Genomic DNA, 26,766 nt, shown 5'->3' with positions numbered 1-26,766 from the left:
GTGGTCTGTTCCTGTTCAGTGGTTTGACATTTTCCAGTTTTAAATATTTTAATATTTTGCTACTTAATCACTTAGTCTCAGTATACTCACTGCAAAATGAGAAGTTGGACTTGTCTCTAAAATTTTAAAAGCCCAACCCTTAACTGTCAACCCAAACTCGTTTCATGAACTCAACGAAAGAACTATAATTTAGATCGGAAGCTTATCTTTTTTCATTGTTAGCAAGGCCTAGAATAGGGAAGTCTTCTTTAAACAAAATAACAAACTACATAATAGGTAACTGAAAAGGTTTTGTTACTAAGAGAGAGAGAAATGTGTACTGTCTTCAAAACTTTTTAAAACTTTTTATCAGCGATTTTTTAAAAGCCTAGACAGTATCTCAAGTTTTTTTTTAATGAAAAGTAAAATGTATAAAGAAGCCAAAATCTCGGAGGTCAGAGTCTAAACCAGTCACGAGACGCAAACGCTCCGTAAGCTTGTGCAGCAGTTGGTGCTGTTTAGAGCAGACTCACACCTGTTAGTTGGTCTTGGTCTCGCCCCTGGGAGAGCAGATATTACCGCCATTCTATAGATGAAGGGGTGAAGTCAGAGGTTAGGAGATGTGCCCCAAGTCAGAGTCGCATGTGTTGAGAAACTGGTACTAGGACTAGACTAGACTACACCTGCAGCTGTGCCTCCTTCCCTCTTTCTGGAAAGAGCCCGGCCTATACAAAAGTGACTCTGGCCCCGCATGCTGGTGGTTGCGAAGGTGCAGTGATGGACTGGTGCTCTCCAGGACCTAACCAGACAGCTGGCGCTACTGGGCAGAGCCAAGATACATGGTGAAGCCATGCCAGAGAGGCTCGGTTGGGTAAGCATCGTCCTGTGCACCGAAAGGTTACCAGTTGGATTCCCAGTCAGGGTATATACCTGGGCCGCAAGTTCGATCCCAGTCGGGACACATACGTTAGGAAACTGCTCAATGTTTCTCCCTCTCTCCCTCCCTCTCTCTGAGCATGTCCTGAGATGAGGATTACAAAATAATAATAATTAAAAATAAATAAATCCATCGGTGAAGAACTACATATGCCTAGAAATCTGGGACCGTTGTCTCTCTGGGAGCACCCATCTCCCTGCACCCACCTTTGGAGGAAACTGTTAAGGAAGCCGGAAAGCAGATCAGGACAAAAGCAATCACGAGGAAAGAGGAGTACACATTCTCAATTTGTGGAAGAACGGCCCCCTTCTAAACTGAGTGTTTGCAAGTTCCTTGAAAAAGCTGAATATATCCCACTTCAAATGCCTGCTCCTCCAAAGGCCATTCTTTTAGCACCCACATGATTGCTAAGCAACTTTGCTCTCATTCCCCTGATTTGAAAAATAAACTATTGTTACTACAATAAAAGATCCATAACCATGCCAGAAACTTCTCTCCAGCTCCTTCCTAGCGTCTGCTATGGCTCTGCAGGGCCTCCTCTGACGAGATGACTAATTAGCTGCATGAGCCCTGCTTGTGTGATCTGTTCCTGTTCAGTGGTTTGCCATTTACCCTTTTTAAGCATTTTGCTCCTGAAAATGAAATCAAGAATGATAGACGACTAACAGTGTTTTAACACACAAGAGTGCATAATGTTTACCCCCCTCCCTCCCAAAGATGTAGAGATTATAAAGGTTCTCTGAAATGTGCCCCCCTAGTCACGTTTCCCTTTACAGGATGTGCGTAATGGGCAAAATTTAACACTGAAAAAAAAGGGGGGTGGAGATCTCTATCCCAACAAGCTTATCTGAACGGGGACAATTAAAGAATTATAATTCATAATAGGCAATCTTTTTTTAAAACATGAAAATTCCTTTCTGACTTAGAAAATTTCAAGCTGATGGCAAATTACCAGAAAACTCTTCCTAACAATGAACCAGAATGACCAATTTCCTACCAGTGCTATGCCCTGCCTTAAGAGCATTGTCTTAACAGAAGGCCCGCCCCGTATCACATGGAGTCATTTTCCCTTTCCTGACAATATTCTTCATCCTGCTTGTCACAGCTTAAGTCCTGCTGCCTTCTCTTAAATACGGGTGGAACAAAAGGAGGTTTACAGTTGTGAGTACACGAAACACAGTTTATACTTATTATTGTTTATTTATTATTGCATTATTTTCCATACAAACAACTGTAAACTTACTTTTGCCCCACCCAGTAATCTTTATTATATTTAGCCTTGGAAATCTCAAAGTCATCATTCACTCATGATATTTGCTGTGGGAATGCCATTAATCGCCACTCTAGACACTTTTACCAAATTCACCTTCAGGTGCTGCTTATTTCACATTACCTTCTTGTCTAAAATTCATCAAAAGCCTACAGAAGTAAAAACCAAATGAGGCAGGTTAGTAAGAAGCTAGAAAAACTCCTTTACAAGTGGAATGGGGAAACTGAGACAGATAGCTAAACAAGGCTGAGCAATTTTACAACCAGATCATAAATCACAAGCTCTTATCTTCCCTAACCAAGGACACTTAGGAGCAAATGGTTTACACATTCCAAACCCTGCTGAGCAGACCAAAGTGGGCCCCAGTCCAGGTAGTCCCTCTGCAGTGACATTCTTTGAAGGTGAAACTAACCAGAGAATGACCCTGATCCCTCTATACACTCACTTTGATGCACCAGTATATCAAAGGACATACCTGGAAAGCTGATAAATATTCTGATTGAGACCTCCCCTAAAATTCCCGCCTTTAGAAAACAGATAAAAACCCTTAAGACAAAGGACCCAGTGCTCTCTCTGCCTTGAGCACGCCTGCACTTCCCCCATCCCCCTTCTTTTCTCAGGCCTGTACCTTCACTTTCTTTCTCCTAAGCTCTAAAGGTTCCCAGGAGACTTGGAACCAGGGGAGCAGCAGGCAGCAGCAGCTCATCCCAGGCTAACCCCATGAACGTGTCATCAAGGGCTCTCCTTTTGCCTCTGTAACTTGTTTCCAGTGTCCACGCAGCCCAGCTGACACACTTCTGTCTCTGTGACTTTCTTTTTAAAGAGCCAAAGCAACCTCACCTAGGCTCGCCTCTTCCTCACATTTCCAAAGGGCTAAGGCAGCTCCACCTAGGCCCACTTCTGTTGCTATGAACTTGCCTCTTCTATCTTAAGTCCTAACTTTGTTTCACTGTCCCCAGCTTTAATAAATGTACTCTCAAAATTGCCTGGACTCAAATTGTGAAATCTTTCCTGAACGAAGTCAAGAACCCACACATTCCAGATGTCCAGGACAGACCTACCTCAGCTCAGTCCCTTTCCAGTGACACAAGTATCTGAGCTCCACATTTAACTCACTCAACAAGCCAGCCCCACTTTACCTTTCTAGCCTTATTTTTTTCCTACCCTCTGCACCAACTATACAAATTCAGTCAAATAAGTTTACTCAACTGCACCCCAAACCAACCCTATACCTCCCCTCTTCCTCCTCCAGGCTTTTGCTCCAGCGGCCCCTACCTAACATCCCTTTCTAAAGTCTCCACCACCCAAACACTCTGTTTTCCAAAGCACTCTGCATTTCTTGTTTTACCCTACCACACACAATTTTTCTCTCCCATAAGACTGTAAATTTCTGAAAGAAAGCCCATGTCTTATCCATCCTTGCATTCCCACAGCACCAGAATGCAGAAGGCTTTCAATAAGGGTCAAATGCATTAATTCCAAAAATTCCCAGTAAACAGTAAAACCGTAATACTTTAATAATGTCAACAACTTGCCCAGCAAGTGTGGCTCAGCAGTTGAGCACTGATCTATGATCCAGGAGATCGAGGTTCGATTCAGGCCAGGGCACATGCCCAGGTTGTGGGCTCAATCCCCAGCAAGGGGCATGCAGGAGGCAGCCGATTAATGACTCTCATTGATGTTTCTATCTCTCTCTCCCTCTCTCTTCCTCTCTCTGAAATCAATAAAAATATATTTTAAAATAATAATAATGGCAACAATCTTAGTTAATAGCCTACTGCTATCTCGTTTCATAGATAAAAACACTGGGGCCTAAGACTTGGCCTTAATCACACACTGATTAGTGCCAAAAGTAGGGACAAGAGCCCAGTCTCCTAACTGCCTGTCCCATAGTGATGCCCTGTGCTGGAAACATTCCCTTCTGCCTAGTCATATCCTTCAAGACTGGGTCATTCCCCATAAACTCTAGGACACCTTCACTGCCCGCCCAGTCTGCTGAATTCCTATTCAGCATTTAAAAGAATTCTGTTTCATATGCTAGTGGTAGCTCAAAAATCTAACTGCAGCTCAGTGAGGGAGGAAACCCTGCCTAATATTTTCCTTCCGTACCCTTCAAAGTGAGTAGCATAGGGCTAAGGGGGAATTCAGTAGGAGCATAACACGTACAGATTAAGGCAGGAAATCTAAGTCAAAACCATCTGTTGTGATGTTGCCCACAGAATATATTCCACATAACTACAGATGCCGCCACTGGATTACATTCTAAATCAGGGGTGGGGAACCTTTTTCCTGCCAAGGGCCATTTGGATATTTATAACAGCATTCTCGGGCTATACAAAATTATCAACTTAAAAATTAGCCTGCTATATTTGGTCAAACATTTTATTAACTCACCCCTAATATGATGGCTGGAACTGCTTCTCTTTGGTGAGGCCTCGGCAGGGCCAGGCCAAATGACTTTGAGGACCATATACTGCCCCATGGGCCAGACGTTCCCCACCCCTGTTCTAAATGAGCCACCTTTAATAAGTTACTTTGGATAATTAATAACTTAGCCCTCTTCAGAAATCAAACAGAAGATACTGCCAAATTTGACCACACAAAAATTTTTAATTTCCCTTTAAAAAGAGAAACCATAAACAAACAAAAAAATCTAGTGGCTCCAATATTCAAATTACCCTTGGAAATGCTTAAATAAAAGATGAACACCTAATAAAAAAATGGACAACGGACATGAATAGAAAATTTACAACAGAAAGTAATGACTAATAAATATAGGAAAAGATGCTTAACCTCACTAGTAATCAAAATAATGCAAACTAAAAGAGCTATTACTTTTTGCCTGGTATTTGAGCACATAGGGGAGTAAAGATTTCCAACACCCAAACACTGGAGAAAGTATAGAGCAGGTTTTCTCTAACACTACTGGCATTTTGGCCAGATAATTTCTTCGGGAAGCAGGAGGAGGTGTCCTACGTAGGATGCTGAGCAGCATCCCTGGCTGAAAACATCAAACCATCTCAAATATCTGTGAATAAGAAAGTGCTTAAACAAAGCATGACATCAACACAGTGAACTAATTTATAGCCATTGTAAAGAATGGTGTCTGTATCCTTGTGCATTGATGTGGAAAGATGGCACTAACACACTGTTTAAGAAACTAGGAAACACAAAAAGGCAACCAACCAAACGGGAGAAGGTTTTTGCAAACAATACGTCCGATAAAGGGCTAATACCCAAAATATATAAAGAACTCATACAGCCCTGGCTGGTTTGGCTCAGTGGTTAGAGCCGATGGACTGAAGGGTCCCGGGTTCGATTCCGGCCAAGGGCACGTACCTCGGTTGCAGGCTCAATCCCTGGCCCCGGGTTGGGGTGTGTCCGGGAGGTAACAAATCGATGTCTCTCTCTCACATCAATGTTTCTCTCTCACTCTCTCTCTTCCCTCCCCTCTCCCTTCCACTCTCTCTAAAAGTCAATGGAAAAATATCTTGGGGTGAGGGTTAACCAAAAAACAAACAAACAAACAAAGCAACAAATGAACAAACAAAACAAACAAATCCATAGACACAGACCACAGAATGGTGATTAGCAGAGAGGAAGGAGGGTGAGAGGAGAAAGAAGGTGAAGGGAGTCGAATCTGTGATGATGGAAGAAGACTAGACCTGGGGTGGTGAGCATGCAATGTAGCATACAGGTGTTGTATTATAAAGTTGTGCACTTGAGATTTGTTATTAGCCAATGTTACCCCAATAAATTTAATTACAATTTTTTAAATGCTGAAGATGGTAAAGGAAGGTTACAAAAGCATGCGAAATATGATCCCATTTATACAAAAGGATATATGTGCATGTAGGGGTAAAGGGATAGGGAGGGGAGGGGAGGGGAGGGGAGGGGAGGGGAGGGGAGGGGAGGGGAGGGGAGGGGGGGGGAGGGGGGAGGGGAGGGGAGGGGAGGGGAGGGGAAGGGGAAGGGGAAGGGGAAGGGGAAGGGGAAGGGGAAGGGGAAGGGGAAGGGGAAGGGGAAGGGGAAGGGGAAGGGGAAGGGGAAGGGGAAGGGGAAGGGGAAGGGGAAGGGGAAGGGGAAGGGGAAGGGGAAGGGGAAGGGGAAGGGGAAGGGGAAGGGAAGGGAAGGGAAGGGAAGGGAAGGGAAGGGAAGGGAAGGGAAGGGAGATGTTAGATATTCACTGAAAAGTTCACTGCAACTGCCTAAGGTGGTGGAACTTCCTGTGCTTTTACCTTTGTCTCTGTATTTTAATGTGTTGTTGTATTCTAGGTATTATCTTTATAATCAGAAAAAAAGGTGAAGCTTTTCTGTTTACAGAAAATTTTAAATATGTCTGGGGATTCCAGCTATACAGCACCAATAAAATTATAAAATGTGAAGAGATCACTGTAGGACTATAAAGCTGATGGGATTAACTCACTTGAGTCATCCATGAAGAGCCATGCTTTGCCATGCCTCTTGAAGAAACCACTCGATAGGCAACAAAGCCTCCCAGTCTGAGACAGCCTTAGATTCCAGCCTCCCGCAGCATAACAAATGTCTTTAAGAAGGTAAATCATTTGTAAGAAGCTTCTGTGTCTATCTCTCCTGCTACTCTGTAAGTTCCTTAAAGAGAGGGTTTGTATTTTATCCGTCTGTGTAACACCAAAACCTGATGAGAGGGTGCCTGATGTCCAGCAAAAGTTAGCTAAATGAGTCCCCTTTAAGAATCTTCTGGGTTTTTTTCTTTTCCATCACCTTTATCTAGATCTGGGTCTTTATATTTATTTCACTATACCACCAGTATATTCTTTCCAGAAAGAATTTTTGTTTAATTGGAATCTCTCATTCAGATTACTTTTAGATTAAAAAACAATGCCTCCAGCCTGGCCAGCATGGCTCAGTGGTTGAGTGTCAACCTATGAACCAGGAGGTCATAGCTCCATTCCTGGTCAGGGCATATGCCCGGGTTGTGGCTCGATCCCCAGTAGGGGGCGTGCAGGAGGCAGCCGATCAACGACTCTCTCATCATTGATGTTTCTGACTCTCTCATCATTGATGTTTCCCTCTCTCTCCCTCTCCTTTCCTCTCTGAAATCAATAAAAACATATTTTTTTTTAAAAAATAGACAATGCCTCCAATTAGTTTTTGACAATACCGGAGCTAGCAAGCATAACTCATCTGTCCTGAGATCTAATAATGCAGTCCACTTCCTCAAAATTCAAACAGAGATTTTTGAAGGAAGGACTCAATAAGAATTAACAAGTATGCGAGAGAGAGCTCCACAGAAGAGAAATTAGGAAGCTCAGTTTAGTAGTGCACACATACTCTTCTCCGAAGCCCTGATGTACACCCAAGGTGATGATAAAGATCCCGAATCTGAGGTTTACCTCTACTACCCCTCTTCTGACCACTCTGTTCCCTTATGGTCCCTATAATATGGCTTCTATCCCTATCAGCCTTGTGACATTGCTTTCTCGAAAGGACTCAGGTTCCTCCTCACAGAAGGAGCTGCAGCCCAACTACAAGGACTGTGGTTAGCTGAGAGCCGCCAGCCGTTAGGACCTTCAGGGCCCATCTCAGCCAATGACTGAGCCAAGTGGTGGCATCATTTCTCCCATGGGGGCCCTCTAACAGGCCGCCTGCGTTCCAGCGCTCCCAGTTTTGTCAGGTCCATAGCATGGTTTGACGGCTTTTCCCAGTCCTGCCTCCTCGCTCTCTTCCCCCCACAGGTGTTTCTCCCCTACAGCCCTTCGGAACTCCCAACACTGCCTCGGCGTCTGCTCCCTCGAGAAGCCAGCCTGGGACAGACACGTCGGAACGAGGCACTCTCCCAAGTCTCTGGCACTCTGCAACCTGGGTCATTCCCTCATCTTAGAATTGTTTTGGTGCCATAGCAAATACCATTCTCTGTTTTCCTTCCTCTACCATGGGGCCTTTATGGGACCACCTCCTTCCCTCGTCATTCACCCAATCTGGACATTTTCCAGAGCCCAACTCTGGAGCCCTGGATGAGTGCTTTTATTCGGATGTTAAGTCACTTCTAGTCTACCGCCTCGCCAATATCTTTCTGGTTTTGACCTCTCAGAGGAGCTTTGGTTTATATCACTAATAGTAGAGATTTCTATGCTAAATCTGCTTCACATCCAAATAACCCAAATGAGAACTCAACACATTTCTCCCCCAAACAGGTTTCCCACCCTGACTGTGACTTTGGTACCACCATTCCCCTAACAACAAAACTATGGACTCTCCTCTTCTTGTACTCCTCTTACTTACAGTTTGCCCTCTTTCCGGATCTAAGTCAGCCCCCCACGCCCCATGCCAACTCCTGTCTCCATGGAGTGAGCTGCTCTGCCAGCTTAGGGCTGACGGAGAACGTGAGGCCGGGGAGTCAGGGCTCCTGGCCCTCAGAGCGGGTCTCATTCCTCTTTCTCAGGCCCTAACAAAGAGTTGCTGAACAGCAACTACTCACCAGGATATGGCCGTGGTAAACACACCAAGCTAATAAAGTTAAGTTAGAAGGCTAACGCTGGAAGATCACCCTCTATCCACATTTCACAAATGAGGAAACTGAAGCCCAGCAAGGAGAAATGACTTCCCATGGCCACCCAAGTCTCCTCACTCTCCAACCAGTGCTCTCTCTTCTGATTCTTTTTTTCTGTTCCTCCAAAAGATTTACTTTCCAAATCTTTCATCATAAATGTTCTCATAAAGGAGTTTCACACATCCCTTGAGGTCAGTGACAAACGTCTCTTCCTCCAGAAGCATTCTCTGACTTAACCCCTCTAATCCTCACCACAGGCTGGTTAGCTTCCCTTCCACTGTGTTCCCCAGCACTGTGGACTTTCTTCAATTCATCTCACTATATTTGAACTGCTGGTTTGCTGGTCTGTATCACTCACGAGACTGTACACTCTGTAAGGGTAGGGAACATACCTGTTTTGATTCCCACTGCCCCCATCCCCAGCCAGCATTCATCAACTTACTCTTCAGCTTTCACAGCAGCCCCAAACTGGTCTCCCATCTCCAGCTTCTTGCCTTTAACCATCACCCCCACATTACCAAAATAATCTCAAAACTCTACCTTTGTCATATATCTACCCAAAAAGTTTTAACTTCCCCTCTTTACAGGATCACTTCTGAACTCACTCTACCACAGTCGGTCAACAAATACATATTAACCATCTATTCTGTGCAAGAACAAAAACATCTAAAATATAACCTTACCTCCCCTGAAATCCTAATTTTCCACTACGTCTCAAAACAAACATTCTACACGCAGAGTACTTTCTTACTGCTCACAAATCTCTGGGTTTGGGGTTCTTGCTCTTATCTACAAAGCCACCACCATACCTGCCATCCTTCTGTGACTACACTAGAAAAGAGATCTATCCCATCCCCTCCAGAAACAGCTGACGTTTATCTCCTCCATGAAACTTTCCTTGTCTACAAATGTCTGGATTTCTTTCTCTATTTCCTTTGAACTTCTACAGCAGCTCTCTATATTGCATTACATAGAAATATAGTGCAGCCCAACCGGTGTGGCTCAGCAGTTGAGCATCGACCTATGCGGGTCGGGGCACATGCTCGGGTTGCGGGCTCCACCCCCAGCAGGGGGCGTGCAGGAGGCAGCCGTTCAGTGATTCTCATCATCGATGTTTCTGTCTCTCTCTCCACCTCCCTTTCTCTCTCTGAAATCAATAAAAATTATTTTTTTAAAAATATATGTATATATATAGTGCAAACCTCATAGGAAATTAAAATTTTTTAATAGTCACATTATTTTCTAATCCTCACCAGAGGATATTTTTTCCATTGCTTTTCAGAGAGAGTGGAAGGGAGGGAGAGAGAGAGAAACATCGATGTGAGAGAGACACATCGATTGGTTGCCTCCCACACTCGCCCCAACCAGGGCGGGGGATCGAGCCTCCAACTGAGGTACGTGCCCTTGGCTAGAATTGAACCTGGGGCCCTTCAGTCCATGGGCTGACGCTCTAATCACTGCACCGAACTGGCCAGGGCCACATTTTTTAAAAGTAAAAGGAAATAGATAAAATTAAATTTAATAATATATGCAAAACATTATAACTTCAACATATAATTACTATTTTTAAATTACTAAAAGACAGCTTACATTCTTTTCTTATACTAAAAGTTTCTAAAATCCAGTGTATATTTTATATTTACAACTCATCTCAATTCAGACTAGCCACTTTTCAATGCTTAACAGCCAAATGCGGCTAATGGCTAACGCGCTGGACAGCTTGGTCTAGAGCACTCATTTTCCACTCTACAGAGCCTGTTTCTATATTGTCTTATTGGGTTCATTTCATGTATCATCTTCTTTACTAAACCACACACTCATCAAGGAAAGGAACGATGTTGTATATTTATTTCTTCCCCAGAGTCCCTAACAAAAGGTGCTCAGAAGATTAAAACCTTTAAATTCATATAATGTTTTGTAGATCAATTTTCTTCAACATTATTGTTTGGTAGGAAACAGACTGCTATCAAATGTTCTGTTGTCACCCATAAAGGCTGTGAGCTCCATCTGTGCACGCATGCATGTTGTTAAATGTCTTATTATTCCCATTTAACAGATAATCTTAAAATAAGAGAAGCAAATACCCCAAAATCACCCAGGTAAAGAATCTCAGAATTCCAGTCTAGTTCTATCTACTAAATGTCTGGTGCCCCATTACCTGACAGCGTTTTCTCAAATCACCACGGAAGAAAGTCACTGAGAGTTAAGTCAACTGGCCAGCAGCTCCTGCACTCAACTGCAAATTAACAGCCATCTGGCCAAGACAGCCATCATCCTGTGAACTGAAAGAAGTGATGGGATGTGCTCCCCAGTAAGGCAAACAGTTTTCCAACCTCCCACAGCTGTCTTCCAGCGAAATATTACAGCTTCTACCATCTGGCGAGTTGTCCATCTGAGCAGAACCACTCTTATCCTAACTGATATCACTTCTTCTGGCTGGTACGCCAGGCCCACTGTCCTGGTCCCAATCCAACACAGTCATAAAGCTCATTATTCCTACAGAAGCAAAAGGTATGAAGACATAGGAGAGCCCTAAGATGAAAAAATTAGTTCTTCTGCCCGGCCGGGCGTGGCTCAGTGGTTGAGCGTTGACCTAGGATCCAGGCGATCTGGGTTCGATTCCCAGTCAGGGCACATGCCCAGGTTGTGGGCTCGATCTATGACTCTCTCATCATTGATGTTTCTATCTCTCTCTCTCCCTCTCCTTTCCTCTCTCTGAAATCAATAAAGATATATTAAAAAAAAAAAATAGTGCTTCTAATATTGCAGAAATCTCTCCCTAATCACAAGATGCTCTTGTATGAAATTCAACTATACTCAGATTTACTCCTAAATACCTTTCTATAATTAATTAACTGCTGAAGACTGCAGTTTCAAGTAGACATAGATTTTGAGGCGTGTTTTGTTTTGTTTTTTTAACACAACCTGAAAGTAGAATGAGAAGAAAAAATAAGGCAGAGCAGAAAAATAGATTTCTGGAATGAAGCCTTGGGGCAGATGAAAGCTGAGGCAAAGGGCTACCTTAGACTTCTGTGCAGAAAGGAGCAGGGACACACATGAGGGCCTGAGGAGGCAAGTCGGAGCACACTGAGTTCCCAGGTACTGAGCAGAACCAGGGGACTGTACCAATCTTCCTGCGGGAGGGAATGAGAAGCACCTACTCAGGGAGGGCAAAGGGTCCCGGCAAAGCCTCTTTCATCTCTAGCTTCCAGCTACGTACCTCTGGGACTGTGGTGAGACCCCAAAGGAAAGAGACGATGGGAATCAGAAAAGTTAAGACCTCTGAGTCATTAGGTTAGAAATGCTCAGGTTGTTAAGACAGAGCCGCGCACACACACAGAAAGCGCCTCATGGCTGCATATCACCTTCAGTAAAGCAAAAGCTTACATGTATTTCCAAAAAACAATAATTTCCAAGCTAGCTCACATAAAGTGTCTACTAAGAAAGAAATGGAGAAAGGAAATAACCCAGAATCCATTATTATCATTTAAAAAATTTTTAAACGTCTCTTATATGCTCTTTATTTGGAGAAGTGTCTTTTCTATTTCAGTGAAATATAAAAAATATTCACAAGACTTCTAAAGGCTCACTCATGACTCCAACCCCCTAACCCCATTTTTTTAAATTAGATTTTTAGTTCCTCCACAGAAACAGCTTTTACAACATGGGTTAACAGAAACAGAATCACTAAAGACTAGGGAGGGACTACTATACATGCCAAGTTCACAAGAATTAACCATATCTTTTACATTGTGCTTCACACAATAAAAGCCATTTACTGCCACTTGCTTCCTTTATATTTTTAAGCTGACCACTGGCCTGACTCATTTACTTTTGTAACTAGCAATGTTAAAAATTTTTGAGGCTAAATGCCTACATGAGAACAGAATACAGGTCATTATTCACAAGATACATCAAACGACAAGGCAAAGAATAAAAGTATTTAGTTGAAAATCTATCACTGAGAAATGAATAGATTCAAACTACCCATGTTGTTCCTAAAAAATGTTTTTTCATTTAGATCCTCACTAGTTGTAAGCCCTTTCATTTCTAAAGGGCAAAATAAAACAAAACCTTGTGTTTCTAAAAACAACAGAATAAAAGTGCAGAGCCAACAGGTTTATTTCAAGACATTTCCAGCACTGACACGTAATTTACCCTGTGACCACAATTGCAAAGTGAAGCTATAATAGAAGTTACAAAAATGTCACTAGATCCTGCTATATTTAAGAGAATGAGGACGACACTTACCATAACAAGAGTATTAATTTTAAGGTACATTTTGATCTCTGGAAGGAACCTAAGAAACCAGTAATAATGGTTACCTCCAGGGCAGGGAACTAGTAGGGCCAGGTGTTGGAGGAGACTTTTCACTTTTGTGAATGCCCTTTTGAACTTTATGAATTTTATACCATGTAGTTATATAAACTATTCAAAAAGCTTCTTTTTGATGTACATGTTTAAATAACCTTCATCTTTTTGCCTTGTATGTAACATTGCACGTATTTCTAAGTAACACTGGAGATTTAGTATCCTTCAGCAAGACCACTAAAATTCTAAGTAATTTGAAGATGATTGTAAACATCAGTGGAGAAAATAGCTATTGCCATTACTTCAAATAATATGCCCTATACCTATTTCCATTATGACTTCTGCAAATTTACATCATAACCTAAATGTAATGTTATTTCAAATGGCACATTAATAAGGTTTCTTAAAATATGGAATGAACACACACACACACACACACACACACACACACACACCCCAAAACCAAACCAAGGAAAACGTTGATTAAAAAAAAAATTTCTAACATTAAACTCAATGATATTTACTCAGCTACCTACAGATCTGGCAGTTTCCTATAAATATTTTTCTTAAGTTTCCATCAATCTCTCTCAGTAGTTTTTAATACTCCCAGGGAGTACACCAAAATTGCATTAAAAATGAATACAGTTTGTTCTAATGAATACATGAATACAAGTTTAAAAGCAAGTAGAGAATGTGCTCCTGAAGATTTCTTTCCCCACCATTATCCTAGGGCTATCTACTTTAGCAGCTGTGAAAACTAGATAGCTACACAATTAGAAAAAGCTTAACTTAAAACAATAACTTAGCTTAGTGTCTCTCTGTATTGCAGCCTAAAAAATAGACTAACACCAAATCAATGTAACAATAAAAAAATGAGCTGCCTTCCAACAATCCAAATGCAAATTAAGCTAATACAGCTGATGACTTCTAAGGGGTGCATAGGCTGAGTGTGGGGGTGAAGGCTAGAACAGCTGTCACTCAGATGGGGAGCCAGACATCCCACAGCTGGAGCCAGAGAGACAGAGGTCCCCTGCAGAGGGTGCAGGCGCTGCCAGGAAAAAGCCCACGGAGATCACAGGAAACGCAGGAGGAAGAGGGAGAGGAATCGGGTAAGAAAGAGAGGCAGCAGCGGTTCTGGGTTTTTTGTTGGTTTTTTTTGGGGGGGGGGTAGGTACTTTAATAAAGATCAAGAAGATGTTGACCTGCCATGACCTCATGCTTGGTTGTTTTAAGAAGGAAATATCACTGTGACTAGATGACAGCCCGACATCTGCTTCCCTAGTAGCTTACATAAGTCACAAGCGGTTTTTACATTGTGTTCTGTATTTTTACCTTAGTAAGTTTAATGAATGTCTACGTGTATGACCAACAAAATAATATCTTTCTTATATCGCTAATTATTTCTTTGGATTTTAAGTTTCAAATTTTATTTAGACAGTACTTTTTGTTTTACTCAAAAATATGCTATTAGTTAATAACAAAAATTAAGTATAAAAAAGAAGCTTTTTATGGTACTAAATTGAGGGTCTTCAAGGGAAATATTTAATGACAGCAGTGACCCAAACACATTTATCGAAATGAGTACTGTACTGCAAAGTAATCTCCTTAAAGGTAAAAAATAAAGTTATTTCCCAGATGACGTCATTACTCCAAACTTTTCAGAACTTCTTTTTTAGAAAAGAAATATGTAGTTTATGAGCTATGGCAAGGAAGACTCAATCTCATTATTTTATCATCTCTAAACTCTATGTATTAAGTTAACTCTCACAGAGAGGAGACCAGGTCTTCCTTCAAAATCTCCTCCCTCAGCTGCAATGTTGTCCCAAAGTGTTCTTACCTCTCATTATTTCTGGCCCCTATCTGCTGTTCTTCCTCTCACCACCTACTGAAGCCATTCCCCAAGGACATTATGACTCTCTTCTCTCCTTTTTCCAGGCGTCAACCACCAGCTCCTGTACCGACAGCCCCACACTTCCCAACCTCATCATCTCCACCGAAACGTCCATCTGCCAAAGAACTCAAAGACAAAACAAAACTCTACGTGTCCAAAGCTAACCAGTTTATTCTCTAAACAGTTCCGTCTCATCACTTTCCTGTTGCTAGTAAAACCATGACTGTCCACTGGTCATCCGTAGTTGAAACTGGAGACATTTCTGACTCTGTCCTTTCCATTTCTCTTCACACCCAACCAGGTTCGGGCCTGTGGAGAGCAAAGTTCCTTCACTCACCATCTCCCCCGTCCATCCTCACTACCTCTGACTCCCATTACCTCTCATCTGGGCTATCGCAATAGTTGCTCAATCCATTCCAGCCCAGAACATAAATTACTGCCCAAGTGCCTTCCTCAAGAGCAACTCTGATCATGGCTCAGCACCTCTGAGAAATTTGAAGGCCCTATGGCATCGACCTAACTAGCCTGGCACTCAAATCCATTAACCCAAATCTATTTCTACAGCTTTCCCACCAGCAATAACTCTCTTATACATACACACAAACACATACCCACTCGTATTCTATACTCCAATCAAAATAAGCTACACAGAAGAATGTCTAATTAATTCCTGTCTGCTGCATCAGTTCACAGGGATGCCTTAGGGTTAAGAGCAGTCAATAAATATCCAATGAATGAATGAATGAATCAATGAATAAATGAATGAATGAATGAATGAATGAATGAATAGAATGGGCTTAATTCTCCCCATTACTACATAATCGCATCCTAGCTTTCTTCAGAGTTCCTTTCAAAGAAGATTTTTTTTTAATGAAGTAATCCCACCGGTAAAAAGCAATCACCTCTTTCTCTAAAATCTCATGGTCCCTTATCTTCTGTCACATCCAACATTTTCTATCATATGTGTGTGCCTTAGAGTAATATATGCAGGCCGAGGGAGGGAGGGAGGGAGGGAGGGAGGGAGGGAGGGAGGGAGGGAGGGAGGGAAAGCCTTCTTTAATCACCCTCGTGGTCATTCTCTTATGTGCCTACCAAAATTTAAACCCTTTGAAGGCAAAGATTCGCATTTGTTTCTTCTTCCTCCACCTTTGCTATTAGCCGTTGGGTACAGTACCTAACACATTAAGTACCCTTTAATAATTAGTGAATGTATCCATTCATTGTGTCAAAAATTGTGAAGCTACAGTAATTCAAAAAGTAGCAAAATACTTTTGAATGCCCATAGTTTTCCAAAGTGATAAATTTTAACCTTTATGTTGGATATGTAATTTTTAGTCTGCCATTTAGTAAAATAATTACAGTCGTCCCTGTGTTTGGAGGATACGCTCCAAGACCCCTAGTGGTTGCCAGGAACCACAAATAATACCGAACCCTATATACACTATGTTTTTTTCTAGACATACATATCCATGTATGGATGGATAAAGTTTAATTTGTAAATTACGCACAGTAAGAGATTAACAATAATAACTAATAATAAAAAAGAACAACTTTAACAATACTGTCATAAAACTTATATGAATGTGGTCTCTCTCTCCTTCAATAACTGACCTGATAACCAAGACTGCTGCTGAGTGACTGACAGAGAGACAGCGTATATGGCTCGGATATGCTGGACAAACAAAGGATTCACATCCAGGGCTGGACTGAGCGGGATGGGGGGAGGGGGGCCGGCTGGATGGGGGAGGGAGGGAACCACACTGCATCAGATTTCATCACACTACTCAGAACGGTGGCGGGCAACTTAAAACTTATGAATTGTTTATTTCTAGAATTTTTCATTTACTATTTTTGGACAATGGTTGACAACTGATAACTGAAACCATGGAAAGTGAAACTATGGAAAGCAAAACCACTGGGGGGGGGAGGGGGCTACTGTATAAAATATTTCCTCCCAGGAGATATTAACTATTAAGAGCATACTAATCTTTTTATATAATTATCATGATACCTTACATAGAGTAAACACACAAAAGGTTGTTGTACGAATGAATGAATGAACAAAATAAGGCAAAAACCCTATGCCTGGTCAATAAATCGATGAACATCAAACTTCAAAGTCAAAACAAAAGATAAAGAGCTAAATAGCTTTTTTAAATATTTTCAATTCCAGGAACATCTGCAAGATGAAACAGAACTAAATCAATCCCAAAGTCTCTCAGTTGGGTAGACAGGAAGAAACAAAATACAACTGGCACAGTTGCATTATCAGCATCTTGTGGGTGAAAGCAATGAACTGGAATTTTAATACTTCCTGCCAAGCCTGAAGTCAAGAATAATCTGAATACTTTTTCTACTAGCAGCCATAAGGACAATTATGAATTGAGTGTAACAAAAGTAATAGAAAATATCTCATTTATGCAATCAACTGAAAGAGGAAGAAATGCAGAAATGCTGGCTCAAATGTTTGAAGATCTTGGCTCTAGATTTAGCTACTACTTACCACTGGGAGTTTGGGCAAGTCACCAAACATCTCAGGAGCTTCATCTATCTTACCTATAAAATTAAGAAGTAATCTGGGAGTATCGGGAGAAAAAAATACTGTTTTTCTCTTGAGATATCTTTAAAAATGATGGTTGAAAAATTTTAACATTGTTTGATGGGGTTTTCAATGTGTGAAAATTAATCACTATGACAACTACAAAATAAAGCAGGGAGGTAAAAGGGGCCTATGTAGTGATAAGGCTTCTACCTTCCTCTTAAAGTGGTAAAATATTAATTCTAAGTAGATTGTAAAAAGTTAGGTATATCCATTATAATCCCTAGTGCAATCACTTAAAAAACTATACAAATAAATAGAGTAAAAAACTCAGTATTAAAAAAGAATCCTAAGCCCTGGCACAGTAGCTCAGTTGGTTAAGTGTCATCCTGATACGCCAAGATTGCGGGTTCTATCCCCGGCCAGGGCACAAACAAGAATCAACCGAGGAATGTATAAATAAGTGGAACAAAATCGGTTTCTCTCTCTCTCTCAAATCAATCAATAAAAAAATAAAAGACAGCCTGGACAGGCATGGCTCAGCAGTTGAGCATCAACCTAGGATCCAGGACAAAGAGGTTCGATTCCCGGTCAGGGCACATGCCCAGGTCGTGGGCTCAATCCCCAGCCGGGGGCGTGCAGGAGGCAGCCAATCAATGACTCTCTCATCACTGATGTTTCTCTCTCTCTCTCCCCCTCTCCCTTCCTCTCTCTGAAATCAATAAAGACATATTTAAAAAAATAAATAAAAATGAAAAAATAAAAGACAAATAAAAGGGAAGACTAAAATATATTCAAATAATCTAAAAGGAAAAGAGAAACAGAGGAACAAAAAATGATAAACAGAAACCAATAAAAAAATAGCAGACCTAAATCTAACCATATCAATAATTACATTAAATGTAAATCGTCTAAACACACCAAGTAAAAGACAGAGACTGTCCAAATAGATTAAAAAACAAGACACAACTAAATACTATCTACCAGGAACTTACTTTAAATATAGTAGTATAGGTAAATTAAAAGTAAAAACAGTAAAAAGTGGCACACTCTCCCTCCCAGGAGCACACCCGCGCCTTTCTTCCCTCTCAGGTGAGTAACTCCTAAACTCTAAGGGTCCCCACAAGGCTTGTAACCAGGAGAGCAATGGGCAGCCACAGCTCTTTCCAGTATAACCCCCTGAACCTGTTTCTAAGGTCCCCTGTTATCCAACTTTCCAGTGAGCCAAAGCAGGCCTGCCTAAGTTCATTTCTTTCCTATAACATTTCTAGGGAGCCAAAGCAGCCCTGCCTAGTCCCTCTCCTGCTGCTCCTTCTAACGTAAGCCCTTCCTTGTTTCACTGTCCCCAGCTTTAATATATGTGCCCTCAAAATAAAAATAACAGTAAAAAGCAAAATGCAGCTCTATTCATGATCACCAAAAACTAGAAATAATACAAATATTCTTCAAGGGTGGCTGCATTATGGTACATCCATACAATGGATTACTTAGCAATAAAGAATTTTTTTTTTAAACATATCTTGATTGATTTCAGAGAGAGGAAAGGAGGGGGAGAGAGAGAGAGGTATCAGTGATGAGAGAGTCATTGATCGGCTGCCTAGCCTGCAACCCGGGCATGTGCCCTGACCGGGAATTGAAGCCCGATTTCCAGGATCCTAGGTCGATGCTCAACCGCTGAGCCACGCCCGGCTGGGCACAATAAAAGAATTATTGATACACACAACAATACAGATGAATGGCTAAGGCATTACCCTGAGTAAAAGAACCAGTGTTGCCCTGGCGGGTGTGGCTCAGTTGGCTGGGCACCCTCCCAAGCACCGCAAGGTTGCTGGTTCAATTCCCATGGGCCTGAGGGCACATACCCGTGTTGTGGGCTCAGTCCCCGGCAGGGGCGGGCAGGGGGCAGCCGATGGACGTATCTGATGTATCAGTCTCACATGGATGCTTCTATCTCCCTCTCCCTCTCCCTTCCTCTCTAAAAATTCATATAAAATCTTAAAAAAAAAAAAAAAAGAACAGTTGAGGGTGAGGGGTGGTAGAGGGAGCTTCCTGGGATAACAGGACTGATGGAAACCTGACTTTGATGGTTCTATACAAATCTATGTGTTAACACTCATAGAACTGTACACCAAAAGTGTCAATTTTACTGTGTTAATTTAAAAAATAAAGTAAAATAAAGATTAAGCGGATGATTTCGGTGGACCCTTCCAGACTTCCAGGGACTCTTCCAGAGTATGATTTTATAAATGAGAAAAAGAGAGGAGTGCAAAGGAAACCCGGGGAGAATGCGAAATCTCACCGGCACAAAAGCCACTACTCATAAGAACCTCCTGATCGCTGCACGAAACACACGCAAAGCAAGTCCAATCTGCAGAAAGGAGCTCCAGGAGAGCCAAGGAAACCAGACAGTCGGATCCCAAACGTGCATGTTTGAAAATGCCTGTGAGCGGCCCTTCTTGTCCGTCCCCACATTTCGCACGGTCAGACGCCGCCAGTTCCTCCGGGGCCCCCCGCTGGGGTGGCTCGGCTCGCGGGCGTCCCCTCGGTGACGGGGTGCTCGGCGGGCACCGCGAAGGCTCCGCACGAGCAGCGGTGTCCGCGGGGCGCCGGGGGGAGCCCTGCAGGGCGGGCTCCGTGGGCACAGCCCGCCCGGGGGCGCGGGGGAGCTGCTGCCTCGCCAGTCTCCGCGCGCCCCCCCCAGGCCCCGAGGAGGCGGGGCGGCCCTGGGGCACTTCTCCCTGCTCTGAAGCGCCAGGTCGCCTCGGGCGCAGCCGGCGGGCTCGGGGGCAGCCCAGCGGCAAAACCTCCGCCCGGCGACCCGGGGCGAGTCCCTCCCCCTCCCGGGGTTAGGGGTAAACTCCGGGTGGGCTCCCCGGGGGCGCGTCCACCGCCCTCTCCGAGCCTGGAACTTCTGGGGGCCCCCCGCCTCCTCCCGCCCCCCGGCCCACCCGAGCCCTGAAGGGCCGAAAGCATCGCGCCGGCCGAGGGCAAGCGGGAACAAGCGCCGCGGAACCCCGGCCCGCCCGCGCCCGCAGCCGCCCGCAGCCGCCCGCCCGGCCCCGCTCCCCCGCGCCGCAGCGCCCGGGCGGCGCGCCCACCTTGAGCTGGGACTTGGAGACCTTGCCGCTGCGGTCCAGGTCCAGCGCGGTGAAGGCGTGCCAGATGGGCTTGAGCAGCTCCTCCTTCAGGCCCCCCATGGCGCGGCGCCGCTCCGCACTGCCGCCGCCCGCGTCCCCGCGCTCTGACACCCGGCTCCGCGGCCCGGTCACCTGACCCCGAGGGCCCGCCCCGCCGGGACCCGCCCCTGGCGTGCCCGCCCCCGGGCGCCCGCCCCGGCCGCGCCGCGGTGGGGGTGCGGGGTCTGCCCGCGGGCCCTCGGCCCGGCTGGGACCCCCGCCCCCCGCCCCCCGCCGCCCTCTGCTGTGCTCCCCGAGCCGGCTCGGGCGCCCCGCCAACAAGCGCCTCCCTCCCGAGGGGGAGCCGGAGAGTCCGAGCGAGCACCCCGGATTCCGCCGGCGCCCCGCCGTGGAAACGGGCGCCCTGGTCCTGCCCCGGGGACCACGTCCCCGGCTAAGGAGACTGGACAAGATCCCGAAAAGCCCGGGCCGGGGCTCCGGCGCCCTTGCGGTCCCCAGGGGCGAGGGGTGTGGGGGATGGGAGGCCGAGGCGCGGCGGGCGGGCCGTGCGCCCCGCAGACCTCCCTGCCGCGCGGGGAGGCCTAGGTGCGCTCGGACGCGGAGTCAGGCAGCCCTTTCTTCAACCCTCAGCAGGCGAGGGTCAGTTTACAATGGAGGGAGGGTTTGGCCTGGGCTGGGCTGCTGTTCTGGTGTTTCTGAGCCTGCCTGGAAGTCTGGGAGGACCGCCGCAAGTCGTTCCACCCGCCTGCTAATCGGAGTGGGTGGGCCTCTTCACAGTAGCCAAGGCCAGGGGAGAGGCCTCCTCGCTGGAGCTGGTCAGCGAATGTCTGTTCATAGTAACTTGAGCTCTTTGGCTTCAGATTTCCCACATGTGCAGTGAACATGGTGGCACCAGATGCTCTGGCAAGGTTCTCCTGGTGCTTGCGTCTTGGGAGAACTGGTGCTGGCGATTCCAACATGGTTAGGTCACCAGGCACAGCGCCGCGCCTCGCTGACCAAGACCAGATCCGAACAACACGGAGAGAAGAACAAGTACCAAGAGTTTGCAAAAGGAGATGGCTCGCAGATAAAGGTCGAGGTTGTTCCTCTCTGATGTTCCTAAATGCACACATGCATACCTATAAAAAAGGGAAAGTGCGTCACAGGGAAAAGGAATTTGGAAAGAGCAGGAAAGGAAGGGGCTGCTTCAATGAGCTTGGGGCCACGGGGAATGTGGTGGGGCCGAGGAGAGGATGACCTAGTTGAAGGGAAGGGGCAGGCGCAGAGGGACTGTCCCGCGCTGGCCCTGCCAGAATGCAGTTTCTGTCATTTTTCTTCCCCAACTCCAGCCGAGTCTGCTAGGCGGCAGAAGCACGTGATTTGACTTCTACCTTCATGTGGGCTCCACTTTCCCTGGGTAGTGACAGAAAAAAGAAACCCTCCTAATTCTCATGGTTTGGCTTAACCACTAGATGACACCTTCTCTCCCAGTATCTGGAAACCCAAACAGATATTTGAAAGTTGTGTTTTTTTTTTAATCACATAACCAGGACATTCTGAACTACCAAATTCCTCCATCTTCCCCAATCCCCATTCTCATAACCCAAACCAATTTTAAAGCGGAATGAAGTCATGGGTAAAGCTGTGCTTTGGAATCTAACAGGCCATATTAGTTACCTATCGCTGTGTAGCTAATTACCCCCAAATTTAACAGCCTTGAGCAATAATAAACATCTTGTATTTTCTATGGGTCCAAAATTTAGAAGCCACTTAGCTGCATAGTTCTGGCTCGAGGTCTCTTGGAAGATTTCAGTGAGGATACAGGGCTGTCGTCATCTGAAAGCTAGGCTGGTGCTGGCGGATCCACTTCCAATATAATTCACCCACATGTACTCGTTCACAAAAGGCTTCAGTTCCTCCCTGTGGGTCTGCTCACAGGCTACTTGAGTATCCTTACTGTGTGGCTCTGCCCCCCTACACACACACACACACACACACTCACTCACACACTCCCCAGCACGTCATCCTAGAAAGAGAAAGGTAGAAAGATAGAAGCCGCAATGTCTTTTATGATCCAGCCTTGAAAGCCACTCACCATCATTTCTGCAATATTCTCAGTGCTCAGGTCAGACCTAGTTAACATGGGAGGGGAGCTACAAAAGAGCATGAACACCAGTAGGTAAAATCCCTGGGCCGTCTTGGAAGCTGGCTACCACACAGCTGTGGGGCAGAATCCAGGTCCACCATTTGCTTATCTAGGAGCAAATACGAGGCTTCATTTCCTAATATATAAAAAGGGGGTGCTAATATTTACCTTACCAAACTGCTATGAGGCTTAAATGAAAAACTAAGGTATGCGGGACGCAGCATCATGGTATCTGGCGACCGTTGATGTGGTCGTTTTGTACTGTGCCAGTTTAGCTAAGCTGGAATTTAGTTTCCCAAGTTTCCCTTCCCAGCCTGGTTCCAGGACAGGATTGGCCACAAGAGAAGTTCGGTAAGGTTTGGAAGGAACAAATGAAACTACCTTGTGCTCTGCTGGTTGGTGTAGATACCAGGTCTGCTGCACATATGGTTGGTGCAGAGCAGCAGCCAGATCCCCGCTCCTCCATCTCCCGTCACATCTCCTATTTCTTCTTCTCCAAGCCCTGGGGCAAGGCATATACGGGGGGGAAAGGACATCAATGTCTGCAGGCTACCTGCATCACAGTGTGACAGCTAGGGGTTCCATTTGTCCTTATGGGTTCCAGTCTGTCCTTGTGGATTCTGACTCATCCTCACTCCCCCCGCCCCCAGTTCAATCCGACTTTTCTTTCTGACTGCTAGCCATGACGACCTATCAATTTCGGCCCATTACTGGATGCAGAGATGACATAGACTTCCATAGACTTTTTCACCAGCTTTCTCTGTGACCCCTAGTTAATCACTTTTCTCTCATCCCCTAGACCTTTTCTTCCTTAGTTTCTCCTGCAGTTGTGATGTATATAATCTCTATAATAAATCCTGCCTTCCACAGTGGTGCTGCTTCCCCGATCTGCCCCTAACTGCTTTTAACATCGGTGAAGTTAGATACAGCTGACAAAATATATGTGCTCTATTGGCTTTGGACAGGCAGTGAGCAGGAGCTAAAATGGTTCAAGTAAAGGCTTAAAGGACAGTAGGGAATTGTTATTGAAGTTCATGGGTTGAATTGTGTCCCTCCCAAAATTCATATGCTTAAGTCCTAACCCCAGTACCTCAGAATGTGATCTTATTTGGAGATAGAGCCTTTATAGAGGTAATCCCTTTAAAATGAGGTCATTAGAATGGGACCTAATTGAATATGACTGGTACCCTTATAAAAGGGGAAATTTTTATATAAAACGCGTACATAGGGAGGAAGACAGAGATCAAGGTGATGGGTCTTCAAGCCAAGGAATATCTACAATTGCCAGCAAACCACCAGAAGCTAGGAGAGAGGAATGAAACAGATTCTTCCTCGCAGCTTAGTAGGAACAATCCTACTTGATCTTGGACTTCTAGCCTCCAAAATTCTGAGAAAATAAATTTCTGCTGTTAAGCCACCCAGTTCTGTTGTTTAAGCCTCCTAGTTTTAGACAACATATTATAGCACCCCTAGAAAATTTATGCAGTTGCATAAAAGGTGGCCAATGTTTTATAGTGTCAGAAAGCTTGACGGCAGTGTTGCCTGAGGAAGTGTTGAAATTAGAAAGAGAATCTAATGAAAAATAGAAAGGATACTTAGTGATCCTGTGGATGTGGCTAAGGAGATGTCCAATAAGTATGCTGAAATTACCATTGGCTTCTTCTATTTGTCTAAGACAAAGTACAAGAAAGGGGTTGAATTAAAGAAGAAATTGTTCAATTGTCAAGCAGACATTGAAGGGACTATAAAAGAGCCAAAAATTGCTAGGTTCAAAAATAGAACTATTTCAAATCCCCAGTCTCTCCCAGTTTAAGACTCTCAAAGCAGGCTATGGACTAATAGCAAAGATTAAATTCGGCACACTTCAAGTAAAGTATGACTTCTGGGTAAAAATTACTTCAAGATTTTTTTCAGCTAATGGAACAGATGTAACATTGAAGGGTATGCTTCAGAGACACTCCCAATTAGACAAAAAGGCTCTATGACTTTTAAGAGCATTATCTCAGAATATCTTGATTCTTAGCCCTAGGAAGAGATGATTGTCTTAAGCTATTTTAGGATGTGGCTTTTATCTAATAGTGTGAACTTAAGTACTATTAACAGAAAATTCACAATGGTGCTAACAGAATTGTGTCAGTAAAAGCAATACCAACTTGGATTAAAAATAACAAAGCTAATTCAAAATGAAAAGAAGCCTTGGGACACCCAAGTTTATGTGAAAAAGAAACAGGCTGAAAAAGCAAATCATTGAAAACACAAGCTATCTCTTATAGAAAAGGAAGAATGACTAAGTGCAGAGCCCAGAGCCCAGAGGGAAGAGCTGAGAAACACTGCTATGGAGCAGGATTGGGTCTTAGTTGAGGAACTAGAAACCTGTACCTGGATAGATTTCAAAATTGCTATGGACCAGTGACAGCTATGTGTCTCTCATCCCTCTTCCCTCCACTTTTTTAAGTGGGAGTGTTTATTGTAGTTATGATGTCCCTGTATTACCAGTACATGTTGGCCAGTGTGCAAAAAGGAGTTAACATAGCAGACCTGACTATTTATCTTTAGAAAGTTTTGCTTATAAGACTGGCCTTTGGCTAGCAACTGGGAACCTAGATTTCAGGAAGGTTCCCACCATTAACTGATAAGAGTGGCTCTCTATGGCTAAACTGTTTATACAAATAATATGGTTTATGTTGAACACCTTCTGGGAGTCTGCAATTTGGGTGCATGTCAGGCAAAGGCTACCTACATGACTAGCCTTCTGTAGAAACCCTGGGCATTGAATCTCCAATGAATTTCCCTGGTTGGCAACATTCCACATGTGGTTTCACAACTCATTTTGGGGAGGAAATTAGGCATGTCTTTGTGACTATTCTGGGAGAAGACTCTGGACATTGTCCAGCTGATTTTGCTCTGTATCCTTTTGTTGTAATAAACCTTAAACATGAGTATCACTATATGCTGAGTCCTGTGAGTTCTTCTAGTGAATCATCAAACCTGGTGGTGGTCTTGGGGACCCTCAACAAGGCAGGGAAGGGACAAATAACTTGTCTCTTTAATTCACAGTTATTCAGTTGAAGAAGAGTTGCAATCAAGGAGCCTCACCCACCTGTGCCTGATTTTGATGGGCTCCTGGACTTCAAGTCAATTCCATGGAAGGTATGTGATTTGTGGTAGCTGGGTTGGGGTGAGGACTATGTTGAACAGTCTCCGAGATGGCTGTCATCAACTCTGTTCGTCTGTATAGATCCATACTGCACGATACACCAAGAGGTGAAGCCTAATTCCCTTCTTGGATATGAGCTGGACCTGGTGTCATGTGGCAGGAGTAATAGCCTGGGACTTCTAAGGCCAAGTCATAAAAGCTTTACAACTTTCACCGATTTCTTGGGATTCCCACACTTTGAACCTTGCTGCCATGCTGTGAGAAGTTAAAGCCACATGGGAAGGCCACGTGGAGAAAGTGAACCATGCTGGCCAGATCCCAGCTGTTTCAACCATACCAGCCCAGACATGGCACATCTGAGTGAAGGAGCCATCTCGGACATTCTAGTCCCAGCAGACACTATATAGAGAACCAAAACTCCAGACGTATTACTCCAATCAAGCTGTCCCTGCCATCTCCAACCATTTGAGCCAACTCGCTAAGGCCCCAGACCCTGGGAAACGAAGACAAACCATCCCCTCTATGCCCTGCCCAAACTTCCCACCTACTGAACCATGAGCATAATAAAATGGTTTTTGTTCTGTGCCCTTACACAGCGTTAGGTAACCAAACCATAGTGACAGGATAATGTTTCCTTCCCTTACCCACCAAAGAAGACTGGGGTTTAGCCTACTCAGACTGGGCTCCTCCCCTGCCTTTCAACAAGGGTCCTACCTGCCCAGACCAGTTCTTGAGCTGGGGTTTTTTGTTTGTTTGCTTGTTTTTTTTGTATTGAAGAATTAGAAAGAAAGAAAAGAAGAGGGGCGAAAGCCCACAATGCAGAGTCTTTTAGGGGAAGGGACAGCTGCTGAGAAGAACGGAAAAGCAGCTGTAGAATGTGAAGCAGAG

At 44.3% G+C, this 26,766-nt stretch overlaps 1 protein-coding gene across 1 annotated transcript in view; it reads right to left on the bottom strand.

Annotated features, from left to right (window-relative positions):
• The window catches only part of SWAP70 (switching B cell complex subunit SWAP70), a 66,986-nt gene extending 46,330 nt beyond the window's left edge, over positions 1–20,656 (bottom strand). Inside the window, exon 1 of the mRNA XM_087821724.1 lies at positions 20,558–20,656. Within this exon, the coding sequence (XP_087677850.1) occupies positions 20,558–20,656 (99 nt within the window). The remainder of the gene's footprint in view (positions 1–20,557) is intronic.
• Positions 20,657–26,766: the final 6,110 nt, after the last annotated feature.

Source organism: Miniopterus natalensis, chromosome 11 (assembly GCF_054644295.1).
Source record: "Miniopterus natalensis isolate mMinNat1 chromosome 11, mMinNat1.hap1, whole genome shotgun sequence".
NCBI lineage: Eukaryota > Metazoa > Chordata > Mammalia > Chiroptera > Miniopteridae > Miniopterus > Miniopterus natalensis.
The sequence above is the reverse complement of the archived record's forward strand: the minus strand, read 5'-3'. Positions and strand labels throughout refer to the sequence as shown.